Here is a 27,923-nt window from a genome sequence, read left to right on the forward strand (position 1 = left end):
AGTCCGTACATCAGTGCGTAAGCACTAGCTCTTGTCAGCTACAAAGAGACTGGAGTTCTCCCTGAGCTTGTTTGAGCCGGTGAGCTGTAAGTTTGTGATCAGTGGGCTGTGAAGAGTCCTGAGCCCGTCGCACTGACCTTGGCTCTCAGCCAGAATCTGTATCCCGGGCAGCTGTAGCTGTAGGCTGGTGGGCTGACAGGCACACCCCCACTTCCCCAGTGCCTTGCCCCAACTTGATTTTCGACCTCACGTGCATCCATCATGGTCAAATCATCAGGTCCCAGACCAACACATGCAGTCACTGGTTCACCTGGGACAAGTACTTGAAGGAAATGCTGGCTTTAAACAGTCTGTCGAGGGATGGGGGATGAGGCGTGTGGTCTTGGCCACATGCTGCCTGTGTTAGCTGTCACTTATTTAGCCACTAGTGCTCACAGCCCTGTGGCTCCAGTGACAACGTGTGTTAGGATCTCACACAGATATAGGCCACTTTAGGAGCCTAAAGCAGGATCCATTGATACATTTACAACCAAGACAGACTACCACCTCTGTTGGTTCCTTGAAGTCAAGCTTGAAAAAAAAAATGCTTTTGTTGATGATAAAAAAAAAATCGTATTGCTAAGTATTTTTCTTTAAAGGGGCCATATTATGCCAAATTGACTCTTTATCATACATTAGAATAATTTTCTCTTCTACTGTATACGCTCAAAGTTGTATTTAAAGTGATTCATGCATGTTTAATTATCTTTATTCTCCTGCAATCAAGATGCCATTGCTTCAAAATGCCCCTATTGATGTACGGACACTGCTCTGTTCATGCTTCATTCTGTAAATTATTTTTTTATCTTAATTTTTTTTCTTCCTTATTCTTTATTCCTACACATACGATATCACAGTGTTGTGTAACCATTTTGGCACTAGTGGTCAAGCATTGCTGTTGTGAACTGTAACTATCAACAGAAGGGTATTTCTTTTTTCTTTTTTATTGAATTGAACTTTATTTAACCAGGATAGTTCCACTGAGATTAAGAATCTCTTTTGCAGGAGGGTCCTGGCCCCAGAGGGAGCCTATTGTACATGTTTTTTAGTGAACTGGAGTTCAGACACAGGCAGAACATGCCAACTCCACACAGAAAGGCCCTTTTTACTGTATGGCACAGAAAGCGCAGCCTCTGATTGGCTGCTTTTCTTCCTTCCTGTGTTGCTGTTATGCCTGTGTCAGGTTAAGGTTAGACTTTGACTGTAATTGTTAAGGTTAACGAAAAGGTTTGGGCTAGACAATCTATCGGCAAGCCATCCTGTAATGAAATATACTTTACCCTTTCCCTTCTTTTGATACTACATTTAAAGATATATCCTAATTTCGATAGGAAATAAGATTACACGATGAGTTCTAAGGCAGTGGTCTAAAAATATCTGTTGGTTTTCCCTTCTGTTGACTGCTGTTGTTATTGACTCTGATCATATTGGGATTAACAATGTGTGCGGTTTGGCAGGGACATGATTGTGAATCTCTCAGGTTTTCCTCAATGAAACACCCCTCTACCTTTGAAATTACTCTATCACCGTCCACAAAACAGAAAAGATAGATAATAAGATTTACTGTTCTCTAGTATATGAGCGGGTAGCTTTATAGGAGCCCCTCTGCTGTTTGGTCCCACTGGTGAAAGTGAATGTAGTTTGCGAAAATGTATTTTACTGGAGCGTAGGGGGATTTTCACAGGTCTTGGGATTAGCACTGTAACAGAGTATCTTTTATTACATGGGACCCTGAGTTTTCCAAAACCATACTGTGAACGATATTTAAACCTAAGCCCTTCCAACTGATAAATGTCATAAAAGGGAACTGGTAAGCTGCAGGAGAAAAGGCAATTTTTTTGAGCTGCAGGTAACTGGAAATTATGTCAGCATTCTCCTCTGTTTCTGGGATTTCCATCTCCTCTGTCTAAAACCCTACTGTCTTTCGTTTTTGTGTGTGAACAAAAGATAATCCAGTTGGCACTAATTAAAAATAATAATTCTGTGATATGATTTTTTCAGACCAGTATTTTACTTGACAAAGCCGCCCAGTGGAAATTTCTTCTGTAGTAATTAGCAGTATACCAAAGCACTCAATTAGGAGTTGTCCAGTAATGTGCTTAATATTCTGATCTCTTCCCCCAGGGTTTCACTGACAGCCCTCATTACGGCAATCATTTGAGTGACAGTCGATTAGTGCCCCATGAAGGATTGTCCCCAACACCTTTTATGAGATCCAGCATAATGGGTAAGTGATTCACACCAGCTCACCCCACACATGCCCTTTGGTGCTGCGACGACAGTCAGGGAACCCTAGTCTGCTGGAGTTTAGGCATATGCATCTGGGAGCGGTGTCTCCTGCTGGCTCTATAAACTCTTAATACCCCTCCCTTTCTCCTCTTCCTCCTGCGATGACCCTGCTCGGGGCTAGAAGTCACAGCCATCACCACAGCTTTCTGTCACAGGCTGTCCTCTGGCTATTTAGACCTCCTATAGCAGCTTCTACCAAGAAGGTAGAGAGTAGAAACTCAATCTGATATAAACAACTTTGATTGCATGTACATTTCATTTTTATAATTGTTCACAAGTACTGGTGTGTTTAATGATGTACATATCAATGTTTTAGTTTATAATAGGGATGGGACGATTCTCGAAGTAGTATTGAAAGGGTTGTATACTTCGCTTGTCTGATCAGCAGACATGCGTCCAAGCCATCCAACGCACATTCACGGCCGAGGAGTTTTTGTTGTGTTTTGTTGTGTAGTTGGTCTCTTCGTGCGAAGGCAGACCAGGTTTGCTTTACAAAGACCAACAACGGCCACAATTAATTAATCATCCATTTTATTCCATGCAGGGTTTGTTTTGTCCTTCCGGATAATGAAATACATAGGTACGTCACTGGAGTGTAATCTCTGATAGTTTGCTGTGCTGCATCGACCTCCAGTGCCTGACGCCCTGGACGTTCGACTAGAGCGGCCGGTGTCTCCGATGCCTAAACGTGCAAAACATAAAAATGCTCAGGTGGATGCGTTTAAAAAAATGCTGGACGCCCTAAACGGCTAAAAACTTGACACCTCGATGCCTTGATGCCTTGACATTGTGGTCTGGACGCACCAAGAGGAAGTACTACAGTTATATTCGCAGGATGACATCAAGTTAATATTAAAAATCTATACGGACGCGCGTCCAGGGCATCCAGCAGTTTTGCAGCGCGTCCTGAGCGTTTGGTGCCGTACGCTTTGGATGTCACAGTTTACATTCTTTCCATTCCTAGTTTACATTCTTTGATATACTTTTTTAATCTGCTATTCTCCAATCATTCCAAAGAAAATGTTTTTCCCTTTTCACCTGCATGAAAACAAATCTATAAATAATGATACCCCCAGGGTGTCCCAAACCCCACTCAGGACCCCTGCCCTAGATAACTTCATAGATATATAGATAATGTAATGACCATGAGACGACCATGAGATGAGTTGAGCAAAGTAATTAGCTCACAGATGCTAGCTGTTTAAATGATCTCTTGATTGCTCTCCTACAGTATACAGTATATTGACTTTGTATATAGTCCTGAAATAAAACCAGCGTGTCAGACAATGGAGCATAGCCTTTTAAAGTGTGTGATCTCATACATCATGTTAAAAAGAACAAAATGTTGCTGAGTGCTTTTGTTACAGGCAAGAATTTGCTTATTTTCAGAAACATATACGTTCCATACGTAAGATGTTTCTTACCAATGTCCTCTAACACAAAATATGCTATGTAAGCCAAAGTGATGCTATGACGTATGTGAATATTAAGTTTTTGATTGTGCAGCCGGAGAATGACCTTAACAACATCCTCAGTTGGACTGAAGATTTATCTGACTTCAGTGTACTTCCTGCCTCTTATGCATTGAGTTCCTTTTGGGAAGTTCCCAGTTTATAACCTTCCCGGAAGAGAAGTTTATGTCACTGCTTTGTCTTTGCAAATTATACTAAAAACACATTTATTAGCCAAACAAGCTAATATAAAACAAAATATCTTGAAAACATTTGCTGGATCTTTTATTCTTTGTGTTAAATTAAAGTCAAACTATTTTGGAGCCATATAATGTTATTTATTGACCTGGTATTGATATTAGTTGATATGTAAAGAACAGCTGCATTATCTTTGCTTGTAGCATAAACCTTTTAAACTAGCATAAAAACACAGATTAGACCATTTCCGCTGAACTCATACATAGGTCATATCCGTCTCTCAGGAGAAGGCTGTGTATGGACCTCAAATGAAAAATGATGTTACTGAATGCCAGGAAGACCTGACAGCTCACAGCTCCCCCATGGGACAGTCAACTGTGTGCGTTTGGAGCAGACCGAAATCCACTCTCTGATTGGCTCTCCTGTGTCCAAGGTTGTCCCTCTTGGCGCACAATCCTTTTACAAATATACGCGTTACCCAGCTTATGTCACAAAGGTGGAATGTGCATTGTTTCCACAGTTAGCTTGTAATATAGACCTTTTCCCGCCATGTGAGCCTCCTCTGATTATATAAACAAAATCTGATTAAGTTGTCAGTTGTATTTTTCATCTTTTAATGCCCTCACTTTGGTTAGTTAGCACATTAGATGATAGAGCAGTTTGCCCTGTAAAGCTGCTTTGATGTATAATATAACTTATTCAGTTGTGGTTGTTTTTGTTAATACTAAGACGTTACATGAGTCCATACTATTGATAAAATAGCCTTTATTTTCCAACACAATGGGGAAATTTTTATGTTGCAAAGTAGGAGAACAGATAACTTATAGGAAGCTTTAAAAAACACTCTTGATAGAAAAAAACTCTTATAAACAAAACTCCTATTGACAGAACCTCTCATATTCTTAATAAGGAATAGAGGGAAAAATACAAAATAAAATAAGATGACATAAGGCTAGGCAAAATAAAATGTCTGTTTGCCGTAACCCGACTGACCCGCTATGAAACTAGCCGACTGAAAAAAAAATATCAGCTTTTTGCTGAAAATACGTCAAAATCTTTTATTTTTCAATTATTTCGCCGACTCACCGACCGGTCTTTCCTGAACCACTGTGTCAAATACTTTTATCACGCTGGTAGAACTGACTTCCATCCCAAAGGACTGATGACGCACTGCGCGACTTCATTTTCAGTCCTCCACATGAGTCTGTAATAAAACCAAGCGCACATTGTTTTTACCAAATTGGTATGTTGTTGTTGTTGTTGTTGTTGTTTTATGGCGGTTGGCATCCGAGTGTTGCATTACCGCCAGACTTTATTCCTCAGACTTTTCGTAGTCGTTGTTGTTGTTGTTGTTTTATGGCGGTTGGCATCCGAGTGTTGCATTACCGCCAGACTTTATTCCTCAGACTTGTCGTAGTCCTCAGACTCTGTTGTAGTCTGTTGTTGTTGTTGTTGTTGTTGTTGTTGTTGTTGTTTTATGGCGGTTGGCATCCAATTGTTGCATTACCGCCAGACTTTATTCCTCAGACATTTCGTAGTCCTCAGACTGTCGTCGTCCGTAAAAGTACTCCTTCCATTGCTTTGTTGTTGTTGTTGTTGTTTTATGGCGGTTGGCATCCAATTGTTGCATTACCACCAGACTTTATTCCTCAGACTTTTCGTAGTCCTCAGACTGTCGTAGTCCGTAAAAGTACTCCTTCCATTGCTTTGGTGTTACAAAGCCCATGAGGTCATGATATGTCTTTGTGACCGGCTTTATTCCAGGGAGACTCTTCTTCATCTTCCTCTCCCTCTTTGACGTTCGGTGCTTTGGAAGTACAAAGCCCATGAGGTCATGGGACGTCTTTGTTGTTTTACAAAGCCCATGAGGTCATGGGACGTCTTTGTCGTTTTATCCTTTAGAAGTCCTTCTTCCATCACTTTGGTTGTTGTTGTTGTTGTTTTATGGCGGTTGGCATCCGAGTGTTGCATTACCGCCAGACTTTATTCCTCAGACGTTTCGTAGTCCTCAGACTCTGTCGTAGTCCGTAAAAGTACTCCTCCCATCGCTTTGGCGTTACAAAGCCCATGAGGTCATGATGTGTTTTTGTGACTAGAATAGTTGTTGTGTCAGAGACCAACCGGCTTTATTCCAGGGAGACTCTTCTTCACCTTCCTCGCCCTCTTTGACGTTCGGTGCTTTGGAAGTACAAAGCCCATGAGATCATGGGACGTCTTTGTTGTTTTACAAAGCCCATGAGGTCATGGGACGTCTTTGTCGTTTTATCCTTTAGAAGTCCTTCTTCCATCACTTTGGCGTTTCTAGGCCCATGAAGTCCAAGCGCGTTAGAACATCCTCTTGCTCCTCATCCTCGGCTCAGTCTCCAACACCCCCCACCTCTATAAACGTTTACCCAGCCCTGTGCTACATAAGTAAGCAACCACAGCCTGACACAAACCCTGTGACTGGATCGCCAGAACGTTCCGCAGATTGAACTCCCGCCCATTATTCCGAAACCACAAGGCCAACCCGGCCCTTTCTCTATCATAAGCCTCACAGCAAATCAGCACATGCTCGACAGTCTCTGGCACCCGACAGTGACCACACAGACCGGTCGGATGTTTGCCTATCCTACTCAGTGACCAATTGAGTCCAGTATGGCCAATCCTCATGCGGGCGAAGGCCCTTTCCTCCCACGCGTTCCTGCCCATAGACCCGCAAGGACCCACACTACCCTGTATGTGATAGAGATGCCGTCCAGTAACACAGTGGCTCCAAAATTCCTGCCAAAGGCCGACCACATGACTCTTGATAACAGGCTTGATTTCAGATTTGCTTAACTCAACCGCCACATCAATTGATGGCCGCCGAAGGGAACGTTTAGCCAGTGCATCAGCCATTTCGTTACCATCCACTCCCACATGCGCAGGGACCCAAATGAAGGAAACCCTCACATCCTTCCTGGACAGGGAGAGCATCAGACAGAAGATGCCATTCAACACATCCTGTCTGCAATCCGATTTCCCAGATTTAATGCTTTGCAATGCAGAAAGGCTGTCAGAGGCCACCACAATGCCGCAACACTGCAAAGCAGATTCCGCCCATTCCAACGCCAACCGTATCGCTATAAGTTCCGACGTGAAAACAGAAAGGCGATCTGTCAACCTCTTCTTGACCGCTAGCCCCAGGTCAGGCACAAAATAAGCGGCGCCAGTACGCCCACTCTCAGGATCCCTAGACCCGTCGGTATAAATAAACACATCACCTGAGTGCTTATCGATGAGCGCTTGAACGGCAAACTGCGGTGCCCTCCCAGCGACTCCTCTAAGCTTGCCATGCAAGCTAACATCAACAGGAGCCGGGACAAACTTCCACGGAGCTATAGCAGACAAAGCCACCGACGGGCTCACACGCAGATCACCAACCCCCGCAAGCCGCGCCTTCGCATTTCCTACCTGGCTGAAAATCATACCGCCAGCCTCACTCTGCCCCCCATCAACCCTGAGAAAGTCCCTCACCGGGTGAGAGCTCGTATGACCTTGCACATTCACCCAGTAAGCCAACAGAAGTTCTAGCCTCCGGAGCCGTAACGGCAATTCCCCCAACTCAACCTGCAGCGCCGAGACAGGGGAGGTCCTAAAAGCCCTACAGCAGATGCGCAAGGCCTGGGCTTGCTCCACATCAAGCTTCTTTAAGTTAGTCTCAGCCGCAGACATGTAGGCTATACAGCCATAATCAATAGCCGCCCTCATGACGGCCCGATAAATACCCAGGAGCGACCTTCTGCTGGCCCCCCAGTCCTGGCCGGATAGACAACGAAGCAAGTTATTCACCCTTTTGCATTTACCACTGACCTCATCAATGTGCCGACGCCAACTAAGCCTCTCGTCAAAGGTGACCCCCAAGAACCTCACCTCCCTGACCTGTTCGAGCACCTGCCCATGCAGTCGAAGGGAGACGTCCCTATGTCCATTGAAGAAACAGATCACTTGAGACTTCCGTACGGACAGTTTAAACCCCCACTTCAGGGTCCACTGCTCCACCTGCTGTATTGCCCTTTGCAGTTTCGCCTCGTAAAACCGGAGATTCCTCCCTCTCACCCATAGAGCGCCATCGTCAGCATAAAGGCTCCTCCCAACAGACCCATCCACGTCGTCAAAGATGTCCTTAATCATAACATTGAACAAGATAGGGCTACACACACTCCCCTGCGGGATCCCATTCTCCACCCCATAGACCCCAGAGTAAGCAGCGCCCACTCTGGTTTGGATACGCCGGCCAGACAGAAAGCTCCGGACCCAGTTAAACTGTTTACCCTTCACACCACACTTCCGCAGCTTAATGAGGAGCCCATCCTGTTGTTGTTGTTGTTGTTGTTTTATGGCGGTTGGCATCCGAGTGTTGCATTACCGCCAGACTTTATTCCTCAGACGTTTCGTAGTCCTCAGACTCTGTCGTAGTCCGTAAAAGTACTCCTCCCATTGCTTTGGCGTACAAAGCCCATGAGGTCATGATGTGTTTTTGTGACTAGAATAGTTGTTGTGTCAGAGACCAACCGGCTTTATTCCAGGGAGACTCTTCTTCACCTTCCTCGCCCTCTTTGACGTTCGGTTAGAAGTCCTTCTTCCATCACTTTGGCGTTTCTAGGCCCACGAAGTCCAAGCGCGTTAGAACATCCTCTTGCTCCTCATCCTCGGCTCAGTCTCCAACACCCCCCACCTCTATAAACGTTTACCCAGCCCTGTGCTACATAAGTAAGCAACCACAGCCTGACACAAACCCTGTGACTGGATCGCCAGAACGTTCCGCAGATTGAACTCCCGCCCATTATTCCGAAACCACAAGGCCAACCCGGCCCTTTCCCTATCATAAGCCTCACAGCAAATCAGCACATGCTCGACAGTCTCTGGCACCTGACAGTGACCACACAGACCGGTCGGATGTTTGCCTATCCTACTCAGTGACCAATTGAGTCCAGTATGGCCAATCCTCATGCGGGCGAAGGCCCTTTCCTCCCACGCGTTCCTGCCCATAGACCCGCAAGGACCCACACTACCCTGTATGTGATAGAGATGCCGTCCAGTAACACAGTGGCTCCAAAATTCCTGCCAAAGGCCGACCACATGACTCTTGATAACAGGCTTGATTTCAGACTTGCCCAACTCAACCGCCACATCAATTGATGGCCGCCGAAGGGAATGTTTAGCCAGTGCATCAGCCATTTCGTTACCATCCACCCCCACATGCGCAGGGACCCAAATGAAGGAAACCCTCACATCCTTCCTGGACAGGGAGAGCATCAGACAGAAGATGCCATTCAACACATCCTGTCTGCAATCCGATTTCCCAGATTTAATGCTTTGCAATGCAGAAAGGCTGTCAGAGGCCACCACAATGCCGCAACACTGCAAAGCAGATTCCGCCCATTCCAACGCCAACCGTATCGCTATAAGTTCCGACGTGAAAACAGAAAGGCGATCTGTCAACCTCTTCTTGACCGCTAGCCCCAGGTCAGGCACAAAATAAGCGGCGCCAGTACGCCCACTCTCAGGATCCCTAGACCCGTCGGTATAAATAAACACATCACCTGAGTGCTTATCGATGATCGCTTGAACGGCAAACTGCGGTGCCCTCCCAGCGACTCCTCTAAGCTTGCCATGCAAGCTAACATCAACAGGAGCCGGGACAAACTTCCACGGAGCTATAGCAGACAAAGCCACCGACGGGCTCACACGCAGATCACCAACCCCCGCAAGCCGCGCCTTCGCATTTCCTACCTGGCTGAAAACCATACCGCCAGCCTCACTCTGCCCCCCATCAACCCTGAGAAAGTCCCTCACCGGGTGAGAGCTCGTATGACCTTGCACATTCACCCAGTAAGCCAACAGAAGTTCTAGCCTCCGGAGCCGTAACGGCAATTCCCCCAACTCAACCTGCAGCGCCGAGACAGGGGAGGTCCTAAAAGCCCTACGGCAGATGCGCAAGGCCTGGGCTTGCTCCACATCAAGCTTCTTTAAGTTAGTCTCAGCCGCAGACATGTAGGCTATACAGCCATAATCAATAGCCGCCCTCATGACGGCCCGATAAATACCCAGGAGCGACCTTCTGCTGGCCCCCCAGTCCTGGCCGGATAGACAACGAAGCAAGTTATTCACCCTTTTGCATTTACCACTGACCTCATCAATGTGCCGACGCCAACTAAGCCTCTCGTCAAAGGTGACCCCCAAGAACCTCACCTCCCTTCCAAACCATATCGTACGCCTTCTCCACATCAAAGAGCACCGCAATAACCTTTTCTTTCTGAGCCCTGGCCAGCTGGATATCAGATTCCAAACACAACACGGAATCCATGGTGTTCCTGCCCCTACGGAAACCACTCTGGTGCGCGGGAAGCAAACCCTGACTCTCCAAGAAGTAATCCAACCGCTCGGTAACCATGCGCTCCATCGTTTTCCCGAGCTGCGACGTCAAGGCAATCGGCCTATAACTTGAAGGGTCAGACGCTGGCCTACCCGGCTTCAGAACCGGCACCACCGTAGACTGTTTCCACGCAGATGGAACACAACCTGAATCCCAAACACGGTTGAAAAGACCCAGGACTAGCACTTTGGTGTTTCTAGGCCCATGAAGTCAAAGCGCGTTAGAACATCCTCTTGCTCCTCATCCTCGGCTCAGTCTCCAACACCTCCCACCTCTATAAATGTTTACCCAGCCCTGTGCTACATAAGTAAGCCTATAGAATGAAGCCTAAAGAATAAAGCTGTACGGTGGAAGCACCGAACGTCAAAGAAGGAGAGGAAGATGAAGAAGAGTCTCCCTGGAATAAAGCCGGTTGTTGTCTGAAACAACAACAACTATTCTAGTCACAAAGACATATCATGACCTCATGGGCTTTGTAACACCAAAGCAATGGAAGGAGTACTTTTACGGACTACGACAGAGTCTGAGGACTACGACAAAGTCTGAGGAATAAAGTCTGGCGGTAATGCAACACTTGGATGCCAACCGCCATAAAACAACAACAACAACAACAAGTAAGCAACCACAAACCCTGTGACTGAATCGCCAGAACGTTCCGCAGATTGAACTCCCGCCCATTATTCCGAAACCACAAGGCCAACCCGGCCCTTTCTCTATCATAAGCCTCACAGCAAATCAGCACATGCTCGACAGTCTCTGGCACGCGACAGTGACCACACAGACCGGTCGGGTGTTTGCCTATCCTACTCAGTGACCAATTGAGTCCAGTATGGCCAATCCTCATGCGGGCGAAGGCCCTTTCCTCCCACGCGTTCCTGCCCATAGACCCGCAAGGACCCACACTACCCTGTACGTGATAGAGATGCCGTCCAGTAACACAGTGGCTCCAAAATTCCTGCCAAAGGCCGACCACATGACTCTTGATAACGGGCTTGATTTCAGATTTGCTTAACTCAACCGCCACATCAATTGATGGCCGCCTAAGGGAACGTTTAGCCAGTGCATCAGCCATTTCGTTACCATCCACCCCCACATGCGCAGGGACCCAAAAGAAGGAAACCCTCACATCCTTCCTGGACAGGGAGAGCATCAGACAGAAGATGCCATTCAACACATCCTGTCTGCAATCCGATTTCCCAGATTTAATGCTTTGCAATGCAGAAAGGCTGTCAGAGGCCACCACAATGCCGCAACACTGCAAAGCAGATTCCGCCCATTCCAATGCCAACCGTATCGCTATGAGTTCCGACGTGAAAACAGAAAGGCGATCTGTCAACCTCTTCTTGACCGCCAGCCCCAGGTCAGGCACAAAATAAGCGGCGCCAGTACGCCCACTCTCAGGATCCCTAGACCCGTCGGTATAAATAAACATCACCTGAGTGCTTATCGATGAGCGCTTGAACGGCAAACTGCGGTGCCCTCCCAGCGACTCCTCTAAGCTTGCCATGCAAGCTAACATCAACAGGAGCCGGGACAAACTTCCACGGAGCTATAGCAGACAAAGCCACCGACGGGCTCACACGCAGATCACCAACCCCCGCAAGCCGCGCCTTCGCATTTCCTACCTGGCTAAAAACCATACCGCCAGCCTCACTCTGCCCCCCATCAAACCTGAGAAAGTCCCTCACCGGGTGAGAGCTCGTATGACCTTGCACATTCACCCAGTAAGCCAACAGAAGTTCTAGCCTCCGGAGCCGTAACGGCAATTCCCCCAACTCAACCTGCAGCGCCGAGACAGGGGAGGTCCTAAAAGCCCTACAGCAGATGCGCAAGGCCTGGGCTTGCTCCACATCAAGCTTCTTTAAGTTAGTCTCAGCCGCAGACATGTAGGCTATACAGCCATAATCAATAGCCGCCCTCATGACGGCCCGATAAATACCCAGGAGCGACCTTCTGCTGGCCCCCCAGTCCTGGCCGGATAGACAACGAAGCAAGTTATTCACCCTTTTGCATTTACCACTGACCTCATCAATGTGCCGACGCCAACTAAGCCTCTCGTCAAAGGTGACCCCCAAGAACCTCACCTCCCTTCCAAACCATATCGTACGCCTTCTCCACATCAAAGAGCACCGCAATAACCTTTTCTTTCTGAGCCCTGGCCAGCTGGATATCAGATTCCAAACACAACACGGAATCCATGGTGTTCCTGCCCCTACGGAAACCACTCTGGTGCGCGGGAAGCAAACCCTGACTCTCCAAGAAGTAATCCAACCGCTCGGTAACCATGCGCTCCATCGTTTTCCCGAGCTGCGACGTCAAGGCAATCGGCCTATAACTTGAAGGGTCAGACGCTGGCCTACCCGGCTTCAGAACCGGCACCACCGTAGACTGTTTCCACGCAGATGGAACACAACCTGAATCCCAAACACGGTTGAAAAGACCCAGGACTAGCACTTTGGTGTTTCTAGGCCCATGAAGTCAAAGCGCGTTAGAACATCCTCTTGCTCCTCATCCTCGGCTCAGTCTCCAACACCTCCCACCTCTATAAATGTTTACCCAGCCCTGTGCTACATAAGTAAGCCTATAGAATGAAGCCTAAAGAATAAAGCTGTACGGTGGAAGCACCGAACGTCAAAGAAGGAGAGGAAGATGAAGAAGAGTCTCCCTGGAATAAAGCCGGTTGGTCTCTGAAACAACAACAACTATTCTAGTCACAAAGACATATCATGACCTCATGGGCTTTGTAACACCAAAGCAATGGAAGGAGTACTTTTACGGACTACGACAGAGTCTGAGGACTACGACAAAGTCTGAGGAATAAAGTCTGGCGGTAATGCAACACTTGGATGCCAACCGCCATAAAACAACAACAACAACAACAAGTAAGCAACCACAAACCCTGTGACTGAATCGCCAGAACGTTCCGCAGATTGAACTCCCGCCCATTATTCCGAAACCACAAGGCCAACCCGGCCCTTTCTCTATCATAAGCCTCACAGCAAATCAGCACATGCTCGACAGTCTCTGGCACGCGACAGTGACCACACAGACCGGTCGGGTGTTTGCCTATCCTACTCAGTGACCAATTGAGTCCAGTATGGCCAATCCTCATGCGGGCGAAGGCCCTTTCCTCCCACGCGTTCCTGCCCATAGACCCGCAAGGACCCACACTACCCTGTACGTGATAGAGATGCCGTCCAGTAACACAGTGGCTCCAAAATTCCTGCCAAAGGCCGACCACATGACTCTTGATAACGGGCTTGATTTCAGATTTGCTTAACTCAACCGCCACATCAATTGATGGCCGCCTAAGGGAACGTTTAGCCAGTGCATCAGCCATTTCGTTACCATCCACCCCCACATGCGCAGGGACCCAAAAGAAGGAAACCCTCACATCCTTCCTGGACAGGGAGAGCATCAGACAGAAGATGCCATTCAACACATCCTGTCTGCAATCCGATTTCCCAGATTTAATGCTTTGCAATGCAGAAAGGCTGTCAGAGGCCACCACAATGCCGCAACACTGCAAAGCAGATTCCGCCCATTCCAACGCCAACCGTATCGCTATAAGTTCCGACGTGAAAACAGAAAGGCGATCTGTCAACCTCTTCTTGACCGCTAGCCCCAGGTCAGGCACAAAATAAGCGGCGCCAGTACGCCCACTCTCAGGATCCCTAGACCCGTCGGTATAAATAAACACATCACCTGAGTGCTTATCGATGATCGCTTGAACGGCAAACTGCGGTGCCCTCCCAGCGACTCCTCTAAGCTTGCCATGCAAGCTAACATCAACAGGAGCCGGGACAAACTTCCACGGAGCTATAGCAGACAAAGCCACCGACGGGCTCACACGCAGATCACCAACCCCCGCAAGCCGCGCCTTCGCATTTCCTACCTGGCTGAAAACCATACCGCCAGCCTCACTCTGCCCCCCATCAACCCTGAGAAAGTCCCTCACCGGGTGAGAGCTCGTATGACCTTGCACATTCACCCAGTAAGCCAACAGAAGTTCTAGCCTCCGGAGCCGTAACGGCAATTCCCCCAACTCAACCTGCAGCGCCGAGACAGGGGAGGTCCTAAAAGCCCTACAGCAGATGCGCAAGGCCTGGGCTTGCTCCACATCAAGCTTCTTTAAGTTAGTCTCAGCCGCAGACATGTAGGCTATACAGCCATAATCAATAGCCGCCCTCATGACGGCCCGATAAATACCCAGGAGCGACCTTCTGCTGGCCCCCCAGTCCTGGCCGGATAGACAACGAAGCAAGTTATTCACCCTTTTGCATTTACCACTGACCTCATCAATGTGCTGACGCCAACTAAGCCTCTCGTCAAAGGTGACCCCCAAGAACCTCACCTCCCTGACCTGTTCGAGCACCTGCCCATGCAGTCGAAGGGAGACGTCCCTATGCCCATTGAAGAAACAGATCACTTGAGACTTCCGTACGGACAGTTTAAACCCCCACTTCAGGGTCCACTGCTCCACCTGCTGTATTGCCCTTTGCAGTTTCGCCTCGTAAAACCGGAGATTCCTCCCTCTCACCCATAGAGCGCCATCGTCAGCATAAAGGCTCCTCCCAACAGACCCATCCACGTCGTCAAAGATGTCCTTAATCATAACATTGAACAAGATAGGGCTACACACACTCCCCTGCGGGATCCCATTCTCCACCCCATAGACCCCAGAGTAAGCAGCGCCCACTCTGGTTTGGATACGCCGGCCAGACAGAAAGCTCCGGACCCAGTTAAACAGTTTACCCTTCACACCACACTTCCGCAGCTTAATGAGGAGCCCATCCTTCCAAACCATATCGTACGCCTTCTCCACATCAAAGAGCACCGCAATAACCTTTTCTTTCTGAGCCCTGGCCAGCTGGATATCAGATTCCAAACACAACACGGAATCCATGGTGTTCCTGCCCCTACGGAAACCACTCTGGTGCGCGGGAAGCAAACCCTGACTCTCCAAGAAGTAATCCAACCGCTCGGTAACCATGCGCTCCATCGTTTTCCCGAGCTGCGACGTCAAGGCAATCGGCCTATAACTTGAAGGGTCAGACGCTGGCCTACCCGGCTTCAGAACCGGCACCACCGTAGACTGTTTCCACGCAGATGGAACACAACCTGAATCCCAAACACGGTTGAAAAGACCCAGGACTAGCCCAAGCGTGTCATCAGTCAAATGAGAGAGCATGTCATAGCACACATTATCTTTACCCGGGGCTGTCTGTTTCGCCTTAGAAAGTGCTCTCCTTAGCTCAAACAAACTAAACGGAAGGTCAAGGTCATCTTGATTCGAAGGCTGGTGGCCAATCAGCTCAGAATTCTGGGCCAGAGTACTCTCCCTGTAGTACCTTTCCGCAGGTGAGAGAGCTGTGCACCGACACAAAGGTGCTGGCCAACAGTTCAGCTTTGTCAACGTTGCTGACTGCTTCAACACCATTCAGTATTAGGACCGGGGTCCCATGACGGCGCTCAACCCCATGCATCCGCTTAATCATCCCCCAAACATCCCCAAGACGCGTTTCTCTCCCAATTTTGGAACAATACCGTCTCCAATAGGCACTCTTGGCCGTTCTTACAGTTTTCCGCACAACAGCGCGGGCCCTCTTGTAGTCAATGAGGGCACCCTCAGTGTGGGTAACCCTTAGCCGGCGAAACGCCGCATTTCTCGCCCTAACAGCATGACCACATGCTTCATTCCACCACGGCACCCGCTTCCTATGTCCACTACCACCACTCTTAGGAATCGTGCCTACCGCTGACTGCGTGATGAGCGAGACAATTGCACTATTGAGATCATCCACCTGAGTCAATCCTCCTTCCTGCAGAACCCTAGAACCATCATCAGCTTTCCTCAGGAAAGCCCCCCAGTTCGCCCTTGCCAACTGCCACCTCTGGATCCTCGTCCCCCTGACCACACAGCTCCCAAAGCCAATCTCGGTGCGGACTAGATAGTGATCGCTACCAAAAGAAAGATTACCAAGAACCTCCCAACTACAAACACCAGCTAACTCCTTGGACACAAGCGTAAGATCTATTGCACTTTCCGTACCGGTCCCCATATCATAGCGGGTCCCACTCCCATCATTCAGACAAACCAACTCCCTTTGATTGATAAAACCCTCTACCACCTGCCCATACCTATCGGTACCACTACCGCCCCACAAAGCGCTATGCGCATTAAAATCCCCACACCACACGGCCTTTCCCCGAACATCCTTACCGATACTATGTAAGGACTCTAACGTTAACTCACCACACGGATTATAAAGGTTAACCACAGTAACAGCTTCACCACCCAGCCAGACCCTCACCGCCAGAGCCTCCGGCGCTTTACTCACACTGACAACAACGTAATTTAGGTCATCTCGGACAAACACAGCCACACCTCCGCCTCTACCCTGCTCCCTATCATTCTTAACACACACATACCCTTGTATCCCAAAACCCCACCTAGGTCGTAACCAAGTCTCCTGCACGCACATAACGTGAGGCTTGTTCAACAAGGTAGAGACAAAATGCTTAAATTCCTGGCCATTAGCACGAAGACTACGCGCATTCCATTGCAAGACAACCACCGCCATTATGAGCCCCCGGAACCTGACGGCGCATCGGGAGCCCCCCCACTCCCACTGCCAGAATGGGGCAGGGTGCCTTCCCGCAGCGCATCCTCTATCTCCGTCCACTCGGGACCCCCAGCTCCAAAGTACTTCCCTGCAGCCTTAGCGATGATCTTAGTCTTTTCGGATCTCTTCTTGGTTTGACCAGTACAGTTAATCACTTCCACCATAAAGAGGAAGAAATCTTTCCTCTTCACAACCAGTACATCCTCCGCACCCACAGGGCCTCTGCCCGTGGAAGCCACACTCACAGGCATCCCAGTGGGGACCTTCCCCTGGCCGCGGGCAACGCTGCCCCCTCCCCTGTCGCCTAGGACACCAGCAGCACTGGCAGCCCCCACTGCATCCACCTTCACCTGACTACCAGACACCTTCTTGACCGCATCCGCGTAGGATATGCCTTGAGAGGCTCTAACTTTTTGCACCTCAGCAGCCCTCTTGCTGAACACGCATCCCCCGTAGGCAGAGCTATGCTCTCCCCCACAGTTACAGCACTTGAGTTTTGCTCCGTCGTCACACTTCCCATACTCGTGGTCTCCTGCACATTTACCACACTTCTGCTTCCCTCTACAGACCGCTGCAATATGCCCAAAGCGCTGGCACTTGAAGCAACGCAGGGGCGGCAGAACATATGGGCGTACGCCATAGCGCATGTACCCAACGCACACCACACGAGGCAGGATCCCACCTTCAAATCTAATCATTATCGACAGGCTGTCACACCTTACCCCATCCCGGGTCATCTTCAACCGCCTAGCATCCACCACCTTAGCTCCAGTCAAATTCTCCTTTATGTCATCCACAGATGTCGTCGTAGGGACGCCTACGATAACTCCCCTGACCGTGCCTCTGACAGCATCAGACACAAGAATGTCCTTCCCCCCCAGACACTTAGCTTCAATCGCCTTCCTTTGCTGAGCCACGTCCTTGCACACGACCAGCAGCGAGCCATCCCTAAGGACACTCGCATGCTTGACCACTCCCACAGCTACAGTCAGGCTCCTTGTCAACGCCATCGGATCCCACCCCTTAAAGGACGCATTATCCTGCGTGAGCTTTATGAACACCTTACACTCTGAACTCACATCCCCGATATCTGCAACCCCCCCGCCCTGCTCCTCACTGAGAGAGCCCTCCATAGACGAGCAAGAAGACGCCCTACGCTGCACAGGATCAGTGGCTCCAGGGGAGTCCTCCCCGCTGTTCATATCGTCACCGACCAGGTCACGCTTCCTCTTCCCCGTCATACGGACCGAGGCGTTCCTCTATGTTGCCGTAATATCCAAACAACGCTCAATAATCCACCGTCAGCGATGTTGTTATTGGCAGAGGCCCACCCGTCGTTGATGTGTAATGGCGGCAACAGCCAAGTTGGTGTTACAAAGCCCATGAGGTCATGATATGTCTTTGTGACTAGACAAGTTGTTGTTGTTGTTGTTGTTGTTGTTTTATGGCGGTTGGCATCCAAGTGTTGCATTACCGCCAGACTTTATTCCTCAGACTTTGTCGTAGTCCTCAGACTCTGTCGTAGTCCGTAAAAGTACTCCTTCCATTCAGAGACCAACCGGCTTTATTCCAGGGAGACTCTTCTTCATCTTCCTCTCCCTCTTTGACGTTCGGTGCTTTGGAAGTACAAAGCCCATGAGGTCATGGGACGTCTTTGTTGTTTTACAAAGCCCATGAGGTCATGGGACGTCTTTGTCATTTTATCCTTTAGAAGTCCTTCTTCCATCACACAAAGTCTAAGGAATAAAGTCTGGCGGTAATGCAACACTCGGATGTCAACCGCCATAAAACAACAACAACAACAACAACATCACTTTGGCGTTTCTAGGCCCATGAAGTCAAAGCGCGTTAGGACATCCTCTTGCTCCTCATCCTCGGCTCAGTCTCCAACACCCCCCACCTCTATAAACGTTTACCCAGCCCTGTGCTACATAAGTAAGCAACCACAGCCCGACACAAACCCTGTGACTGGTTCGCCAGAACGCTCCGCAGACTGAACTCCCGCCCATCACTCCGAAACCACAAGGCCAACCCGGCCCCCTCTCCATCATAAGCCCCACAGCAAATCAGCACATGCTCGACAGTCTCCGGCACCCGACAGCGACCACACAGACCGGTCGGATGTCCGCCCATCCCACTCAGTGACCAATTGAGTCCAGCATGGCCAATCCCCATGCGGGCGAAGGCCCCCTCCTCCCACGCGCTCCCGCCCACAGACCCGCAAGGACCCACACCACCCTGCATGCGATAGAGACGCCGTCCAGCAACACAGCGTCTCCAAAATTCCCGCCAAAGGCCAACCACATGACCTTTGACAACGGGCTTGACCCCAGACCCGCTCAACTCAACCGCCACATCAATTGATGGCCGCCTAAGGGAACGCCCAGCCAGTGCACCAGCCATTTCGCCACCATCCACCCCCACATGCGCAGGGACCCAAACGAAGGAAACCCCCACATCCTTCCTGGACAGGGAGAGCACCAGACAGAAGACGCCACTCAACACACCCTGTCTGCAATCCGACCTCCCAGATTCAATGCCTTGCAATGCAGAAAGGCTGCCAGAGGCCACCATAATGCCGCAACACTGCAAAGCAGACTCCGCCCATTCCAATGCCAACCGCACCGCCATGAGCTCCGACGCGAAAACAGAAAGGCGATCTGTCAACCTCTTCCCGACCGCCAGCCCCAGGTCAGGCACAAAACAAGCGGCGCCAGCACGCCCACTCCCAGGATCCCCAGACCTGTCGGCACAAACAAACACATCACCCGAGTGCCCATCGATGAGCGCCCGAACGGCAAACTGCGGCGCCCTCCCAGCGACTCCTCCAAGCCCGCCATGCAAGCCAACATCAACAGGAGCCGGGACAAACCTCCACGGAGCCACAGCAGACAAAGCCATCGACGGGCTCACACGCAGATCACCAACCCCCGCAAGCCGCGCCCTCGCACCTCCCACCTGGCCAAAAACCATACCGCCAGCCTCATTCTGCCCCCCATCAACCCCGAGAAAGTCCCTCACCGGGTGAGAGCTCGCACGACCCTGCACATTCACCCAGCAAGCCAACAGAAGTTCCAGCCTCCGGAGCCGCAACGGCAATTCCCCCAACTCAACCTGCAGCGCCGAGACAGGGGAGGTCCCAAAAGCCCTACAGCAGATGCGCAAGGCCTGGGCCTGCTCCACACCAAGCCCCCCCAAGTTAGTCTCAGCTGCAGACATGCAGGCTACACAGCCACAATCAATAGCCGCCCCCATGACGGCCCGACAAACACCCAGGAGCGACCCCCTGCTGGCCCCCCAGTCCTGGCCGGACAGACAACGAAGCAAGCCATTCACCCCCTTGCATCCACCACTGACCTCATCAATGCGCCGACGCCAACTAAGCCTCTCGCCAAAGGCGACCCCCAAGAACCCCACCTCCCTGACCTGCTCGAGCACCTGCCCATGCAGTCGAAGGGAGACGTCCCCACGCCCATCGAAGAGACAGATCACCCGAGACCTCCGCACGGACAGCCCAAACCCCCACCCCAGGGTCCACTGCTCCACCTGCTGTACCGCCCCCCGCAGTTTCGCCTCGCAAAACCGGAGACTCCTCCCTCTCACCCACAGAGCGCCACCATCAGCACAAAGGCTCCTCCCAACAGACCCATCCACGCCGTCAAAGATGTCCTCAATCACAACACTGAACAAGATAGGGCTACACACACTCCCCTGCGGGATCCCACTCTCCACCCCATAGACCCCAGAGCAAGCAGCGCCCACTCCGGTCCGGATACGCCGGCCAGACAGAAAGCTCCGGACCCAGCCAAACAGACCACCCTTCACACCACACCTCCGCAGCTCAACGAGGAGCCCATCCCTCCAAACCACATCGCACGCCCTCTCCACATCAAAGAGCACCGCAACAACCCCTTCTCTCTGAGCCCTGGCCAGCTGGATACCAGACTCCAAACACAACACGGAATCCATGGTGCTCCTGCCCCCACGGAAACCACTCTGGTGCGCGGGAAGCAAACTCCGACTCCCCAAGAAGCAATCCAACCGCTTGGCAACCACGCGCTCCATCGTTTTCCCGAGCTGCGACGCCAAGGCAATCGGCCCACAACTTGAAGGGTCAGACGCTGGCCCACCCGGCCTCAGAACCGGCACCACCGCAGACCGCCTCCACGCAGATGGAACACAACCTGAATCCCAAACACGGCTGAAAAGACCCAGGACTAGCCCAAGCGTGTCATCAGTCAAATGAGAGAGCATGTCATAGCACACCTCATCTTTACCCGGGGCTGTCTGTTTTGCCTTAGAAAGTGCTCTCCTTAGCTCAAACAAACTAAACGGAAGGTCAAGGTCATCTTGAGTCGAAGGCTGGTGCCCAATCAGCTCAGAATTCTGGGCCAAAGTACTCTCCCTGTAGTGCCTTTCCGCAGGTGAGAGATTGTCAGAGCTGTGCACCGACACAAAGGTGCTGGCCAACAGTTCAGCTTTGTCAACGTCGCTGACTACTTCAACACCATTCTGTATTAGGACCGGGGTCCCATGACGGCGCTCAACCCCATGCATCCGCTTAATCATCCCCCAAACATCCCCGAGACGCGTTTCTCTCCCAATTTTGGAACAATACCACCTCCAATAGGCACTCTTGGCCGTTCTTACAGTTTTCCGCACAACAGCGCTTGCCCTCTTGTAGTCAATGAGGGCACCCTCAGTGTGGGTAACCCTTAGCCGGCGAAACGCCGCATTTCTCGCCCTAACAGCATAACCACATGCTTCATTCCACCACGGCACCCGCTTCCTATGTCCACTACCACCACTCTTAGGAATCGTGCCTACCGCTGACTGCGTGATGAGCGAGACAATTGCACTATTGAGATCATCCACCTGAGTCAATCCTCCTTCCTGCAGAACCCTAGAACCATCATCAGCTTTCCTCAGGAAAGCCCCCCAGTTTGCCCTTGCCAACTGCCACCTCTGGATCCTCGTCCCCCTGACCACACAGCTCCCAAAGCCAATCTCGGTGCGGACTAGATAGTGATCGCTACCAAAAGAAAGATTACCAAGAACCTCCCAACTACAAACACCAGCTAACTCCTTGGACACAAGCGTAAGATCTATTGCACTTTCCGTACCGGTCCCCATATCATAGCTGGTCCCACTCCCATCATTCAGACAAACCAACTCCCTTTGATTGATAAAACCCTCTACCACCTGCCCATACCTATCGGTACCACTACCGCCCCACAAAGCGCTATGCGCATTAAAATCCCCACACCACACGGCCTTTCCCCGAACATCCTTACCGATACTATGTAAGGACTCTAACGTTAACTCACCACACGGATTATAAAGGTTAACCACAGTAACCGCTTCACCACCCAGCCAGACCCTCACCGCCAGAGCCTCCGGCGCTTTACTCACACTGACAACAACGTAATTTAGGTCATCTCGGACAAACACATCCACACCTCCGCCTCTGCCCTGCTCCCTATCATTCCTAACACACACATACCCTTGTATCCCAAAACCCCACCTAGGTTGTAACCAAGTCTCCTGCACGCACATAACGTGAGGCTTGTTCAACAAGGTAGAGACAAAATGCTTAAATTCCTGGCCATTAGCACGAAGACTACGCGCATTCCATTGCAAGACAACCACCGCCATTATGAGCCCCCGGAACCTGACGGCGCATCGGGAGCCCCCCCACTCCCACTGCCAGAATGGGGCAGGGTGCCTTCCCGCAGCGCATCCTCTATCTCCGTCCACTCGGGACCCCCAGCTCCAAAGTACTTCCCTGCAGCCTTAGCGATGATCCTAGTCTTTTCGGATCTCTTCTTGGTTTGACCAGTACAGTTAATCACTTCCACCATAAAGAGGAAGAAATCTTTCCTCTTCACAACCAGTACATCCTCCGCACCCACCTTTTTTTTGGCCTTCAAAATAAAAAAAATAAGAATTTGCCTGCCGTCCGAGCCACTTAAAAAATGTTGACTCGGGTTACAGGAAAACAGACAATTTATTTGGGGTAGCCTAAGACAAATAATAATAATTAAAGCCGCGGGAGCGGCGGTGATGGCTCTCGCCTCCCGCGCAACCGCTGTCCCGCACTTTTTTCATGGCGTCTCGAGGAGAATATAAACCATGAGTTTCAAACAAATCAGACAATGTTGAGCTTTTCACACAATGGGTAGGGGGCGCTATAAAGTAAATTTGTTACATGGTCATTTATTTCCAATCAGACCATAAAAACGCATTAGTGAGTGAAATATGAGCTCCGTAGATCATTACCAATAGGCGTGACTTGTCCTTGAAAACACTGAAAATTAAGCCTTTTTTGAGGGCGTGTTACGCAGAGACCGTAAAGAATATCAGCATTCTTTTGAATATTTATTAAATTTCAATGTCTTTAGATGAAGGTGTTGTTTTGAACTCGATCGGACAAAAAACCTAGGACAAGTACGATTTTGAAAAAAAAAAGTCAATCGTGGCGGTGCCACTTTGATTCGACATGGCTGACTTCCTGTTTATCATAGAGCGATGCTGCCAGGTGCGTTTTACCCGTCAAAGGTCAGAGGTCAAAGGTAGCTCTATCACTGTCCCAAGTTTCATGTGCCTAGGCCAAAGATTAAGCGTTTCATGTTTTTTCTTTTTTGAACTAGTTGACACTGTTATGACGGGCGTTCCTCCATTTTATTGGAGTTTGGGCCGAGCCGATCGCGTCTATGCCCCCATGTGTGACATTCATCAATGTTAGAGGGTCAAAAATGCCCAAGTTGTGGCAAAATTTTACCATGAAAAACTATAATAAGAAACCATGGCAAGAACAATGTCTCGTTGCATTCCATGTTCCATGGAAGGCTCAAGCCAATAATAATTGTAATAGTGGCAAAGTAAACACTCTTATTTACAGCAGTAAATAAGATAATACAACAGGGCCATAAACACTGCCCACGTGGGATAGCTTCATTCTGACATATCGACGGCTGTTTGATACCATGATGCTGCTGTAATGTATGACTTCCTTTTTCCTCAAAATAGGTGTAATTCTTTCCTTGTTTGTCTTGATAATAGTGAACTGTTCATGCCTCGACAAGGGATTGTTGGATCTCATTACCTGCTGAGTTTTTTTTTCTGGTGGTGTCAGCTAGGAAAGTCAGTGGGGAAGGTTGATTTCAAGCAATCTGGGCAATTACCCCGATCGCTGAGGTACAGCTGAAAAAGCAGCACTTTGCTATCTCTTATCATTACATTGTGTAGTGATTGAATCTCAGTATGTGTGTGTGTAGGCTACTTAATGTTTGCCTTTGTCATTATTTACTTAATGGACCGAGGTTGTTTTTACAGAGTGTAAATGTGCTCTGATTTTGGGACCTGGCCTTAGACCGTAAGTAATTACCGTATTTCCCAGGAAGGTTAGGGAAAATATTTACTTCACATAAATGTTCTGTGAGGACTTTGGGTTAGATGTCATCCAGCTGTTCAGAGCCAAGTTTGTTAGTACCAAACACACAAGCTTGTTTGGTCTTCTTGTTTAAAGAACCATATAGCTAATAAACTGCTGAGTTGATGTTCCCCTCATGTGCCTTTACAGCCATTACTCATGAAGTATTTGGTTCATATTAAAGCTAATCAGCTTAATGTTGTCATAGCACACACGTGCCTGTTTCATCAGCTCATCTGAACCTCCATGTGATTATAATGAATCTTGACAGGGCAAGTCTCAAACGCTTCAGTTCCGCTTTATCATTGTCTTCCACCTCCAGAACAGCTATTAGTGTTTCCTATTTGAAAAGTGTTTACCCCTTTCTTCATAATATTCTTTACTTAATGTACTTTCTTCATGCATTTCTACTTTTTGAATAAATTGTCATTGTTGAAAGATTGATCTTTTTGATAAAATAGAGTTTCCTGCCTTGGTAATTTTTAATATCATACATACATATTTACATATACATTTAAATGTGCACATTGCAACAAAATTCAGCTTTTCAAATATAAAAATCTCAAAAGACAATTATTATTGTTGTGAAACATATATTTGTCTAAAACCATTCAGCCTTAATCTGAATATTAATTGACCATATCCTAACACTTATCATCTCTTTTTCGTTTTTGCTGTCACATCTTCCCAAAGAGACTTTACTGTTAAATCCCACCCGGCACTGCTTCCATCCCTTGTGTGTTTTTACTGGAGCAGGTGTCATGTGCTAATGCTGTGTCCTCTGGGAGAGCAGGCTGTGGCCAGGTGCTGCTCAGGTGCTCTCCTCTGCCGCGCGGGTCACAGGTGCCTCACACACATGTGCACGTCCAGTGGACTGAGAGGAATCACACTACAAAGCAATTATGTCACTAAAAATATACTGTAGCCCATGTCAAGGGCAGGACCAGGGCACGCAACAACACCAATTTGTAACATTTATGAATAGAAATGCCTGGTGTAAAAGTGCTATTACTAGGGAGCAATTAAATAAATCAATTTATTATTATTTTTTTATTTATTTTCTCACATTTATTAATTTGCCTCTTGTGATGTGGAGTGCTCTTTGATATTGTAATTTTTATTTGTATTTATTTTATTCTTTTTTATTCAAAAATGTCAATATATTAAATATTTACTGACTATTGTTGTTGTTGCCCACTGCACCTGTTCTGAGTGAGACGAGGATAGAGATCTGACAGGAAGACGACGCATGTAGGTTAGGTACAGTTTAGTTGATTTAGTCATTATGCAGAGCTGCAGGGTGTGCTTATCTATTACTGAGGTCAGTGGAGCGTGAAGATTTAAAGACGAGCAGAAAGAGTGCAAATCTCTTTTCTTGATCGTGTGCCGCCCACTGCTCTTTAACCATGTGGTAGCGCCAGCTCAGCCCCCAACCCCAGGGCTCTCTGTGGTGCCTGTGCCCCCGGTGTGTGAGTGGAGAGGCTGCCCAGCTGCAGAGGATCAGCTGTAGTCTCAGGAGGCCTCGAGGGCTGCCTCTCTGAAAACGATGGAGGAGCTGGGCAATGGCCAAAGTCTGATGACATAACCAGTCTCTAGGAAGCAGCTGCAGGGGCCAGCAAGAGCCGTGATTAAATTTATAATCCGTGAAAAGGTGTCTTCATGTGAGACTCATTTCTTATAAAGAAATGCTTCTCATATCTTTTGAATTAGCTGAGTTTTTGTTTTTCAGTATTTATTCACATAACAGCATGCTATTCAAATTTAGCCTTTTAACTGTTTTTACATATTTATAATCTTAAGTTTAATTAAAGCATTGAGCATTTGTTCAGTCCTGTCTTTTTTCCCTCTTGTTGTTTGCTTTGTGTGCCAAGAAATTTTTCCAGATTATTAAATAGATGCGGTTATGTTAAAAGGGAAATCATTCATTCAGAAGAATTACTTTTAGTTGAACAATTAATGTTGCTCAGTTGTTGCCACTGCCAGCTGCTGTCTTTATCTTTATCATTGCTTAACATAACACTAAGAATAACATGTGTTCTATTTAATAATCTAGATATAGCTTCACAGTACTCTTGGAATATTGGAATTATTATTGAAAATGTAAATGTTTGAACACTCTGTCACGAAGGGATTTGTGCTTTTTGCCAAGTACCCCTAAAGTAAGCAGCGCTGATAAAAACAGGTCCTAAACTCAAACAGTTCCCTTGACCATAAATGAGGAGAGTGGCGCAGCAGCACGTTGCTATAGCTCTTGGGCGTCTGATTTGAATGCACTGGCTCTGATCAATTTGTAAAATACTAACATTTGTTTGTCTATACTCCCACTTGACAATTGCTGACATTTTGTGCTGCTCTTGCACAGCCCTGACAGTGTGAAGTGTGGGAAGTGTGGAGAGAACTATGGCTCTTTGAGATGCCATGCTGCCAAGAATCTGGGGGTTGGACTATCGTATAATTTATTAACTTTAACACTAAAACTTAAATGTTTTTTGACACTGCTACAATGCACTTCTTGCACAGAGAACACTTATTAATTTGATTTACTTCCTTTTGCTGCGCTGGTTTTATTCAGTCCAGGCCTGTGTTTAAAAGGAGCGCTGCTCGAGGTTATAGGGGTTTTCAGTGGAGGGAAATATGCCAGCAGCGCTTGGAGTAGGATTAGCATTCTTAAACCATATGTGTATCCTTCCTTGTCCTTCAACTCCTTGCTCATCTTATTTTACTGTTCAAAAGTTGTTTGGCATCTCGGGCCAAACATGCATTCATACTTTGACGATACACACTGCCTTGATTTCGAACCTCTGGCAACTGTTGCTTAATCTTGCTCCCGGCCTGACGAGGAGGACTGCGAGTCTATGTGTGAAGGTTTGATACGTGTGACCAAGCTCATGTCTATTACACTGTTGGTGTTCACGTGGTGGGAGATGTTATTAGGGAGCGCATCACGCTCTCCTCAGAGAGAATAGAAGTGTGATTATGAAGTCATCAGCCGTGAACCACTGAGGCAGGGGAGAAGCACCCCTCCTCATGGGTCCTCAGGGTGCCATTGATTGGTGACCATGTGTTTGTGCCTGATAGACTGTGAAATGGTGTGTTGCTGCACGGCTGTGTCACACCTGCGTCCCACCAAGGTGATTGATTGGTTTGGTCATGTGGAATGTTCCCATCTGGTCCACAGTAATGCATTTTTTTCTTCATTTCTGAATAACAAGCACTGGCAGGAGAATAGTTAGACCTGGAAAAAGGCAAAGGCCAAGTGAAAACATTTTCCCTTTGCCATCTCTTTTTTTTGCGAGTTAAAAAAAAAATCACACTGTGCAACACTACAACAAATTCTAAAAAATAAAATAAAACTAGCACCTGTGTAGCATTTTGTGCTTTTGGGTTAAACAATTATGACAGATATTTTTGATCTAGCAGACACCTTCATGTGATTAGTAAGACGTGGAGGCCGCTTTTTTCCTTGTGTAATATTTAGTCATTCCCTG

General features: G+C 48.5%; 1 protein-coding gene across 2 annotated transcripts in view; it reads left to right on the forward strand.

The window, feature by feature from the left end:
• Positions 1–27,923, forward strand: part of tcf12 (transcription factor 12) — a 66,308-nt gene that overhangs the window by 12,520 nt on the left and 25,865 nt on the right. For both annotated transcript variants that reach the window (XM_072464858.1, XM_072464859.1), the window contains exon 5: positions 2,164–2,266. In XM_072464858.1, coding sequence (XP_072320959.1) covers positions 2,164–2,266 — 103 coding nt within the window. The remainder of the gene's footprint in view (positions 1–2,163; positions 2,267–27,923) is intronic.

Source organism: Eucyclogobius newberryi, unplaced genomic scaffold (genome assembly GCF_026437365.1).
Source record: "Eucyclogobius newberryi isolate DKJ021-1_F unplaced genomic scaffold, fEucNew1.0.hap1 SCAF_5, whole genome shotgun sequence".
Classification (NCBI taxonomy): domain Eukaryota; kingdom Metazoa; phylum Chordata; class Actinopteri; order Gobiiformes; family Gobiidae; genus Eucyclogobius; species Eucyclogobius newberryi.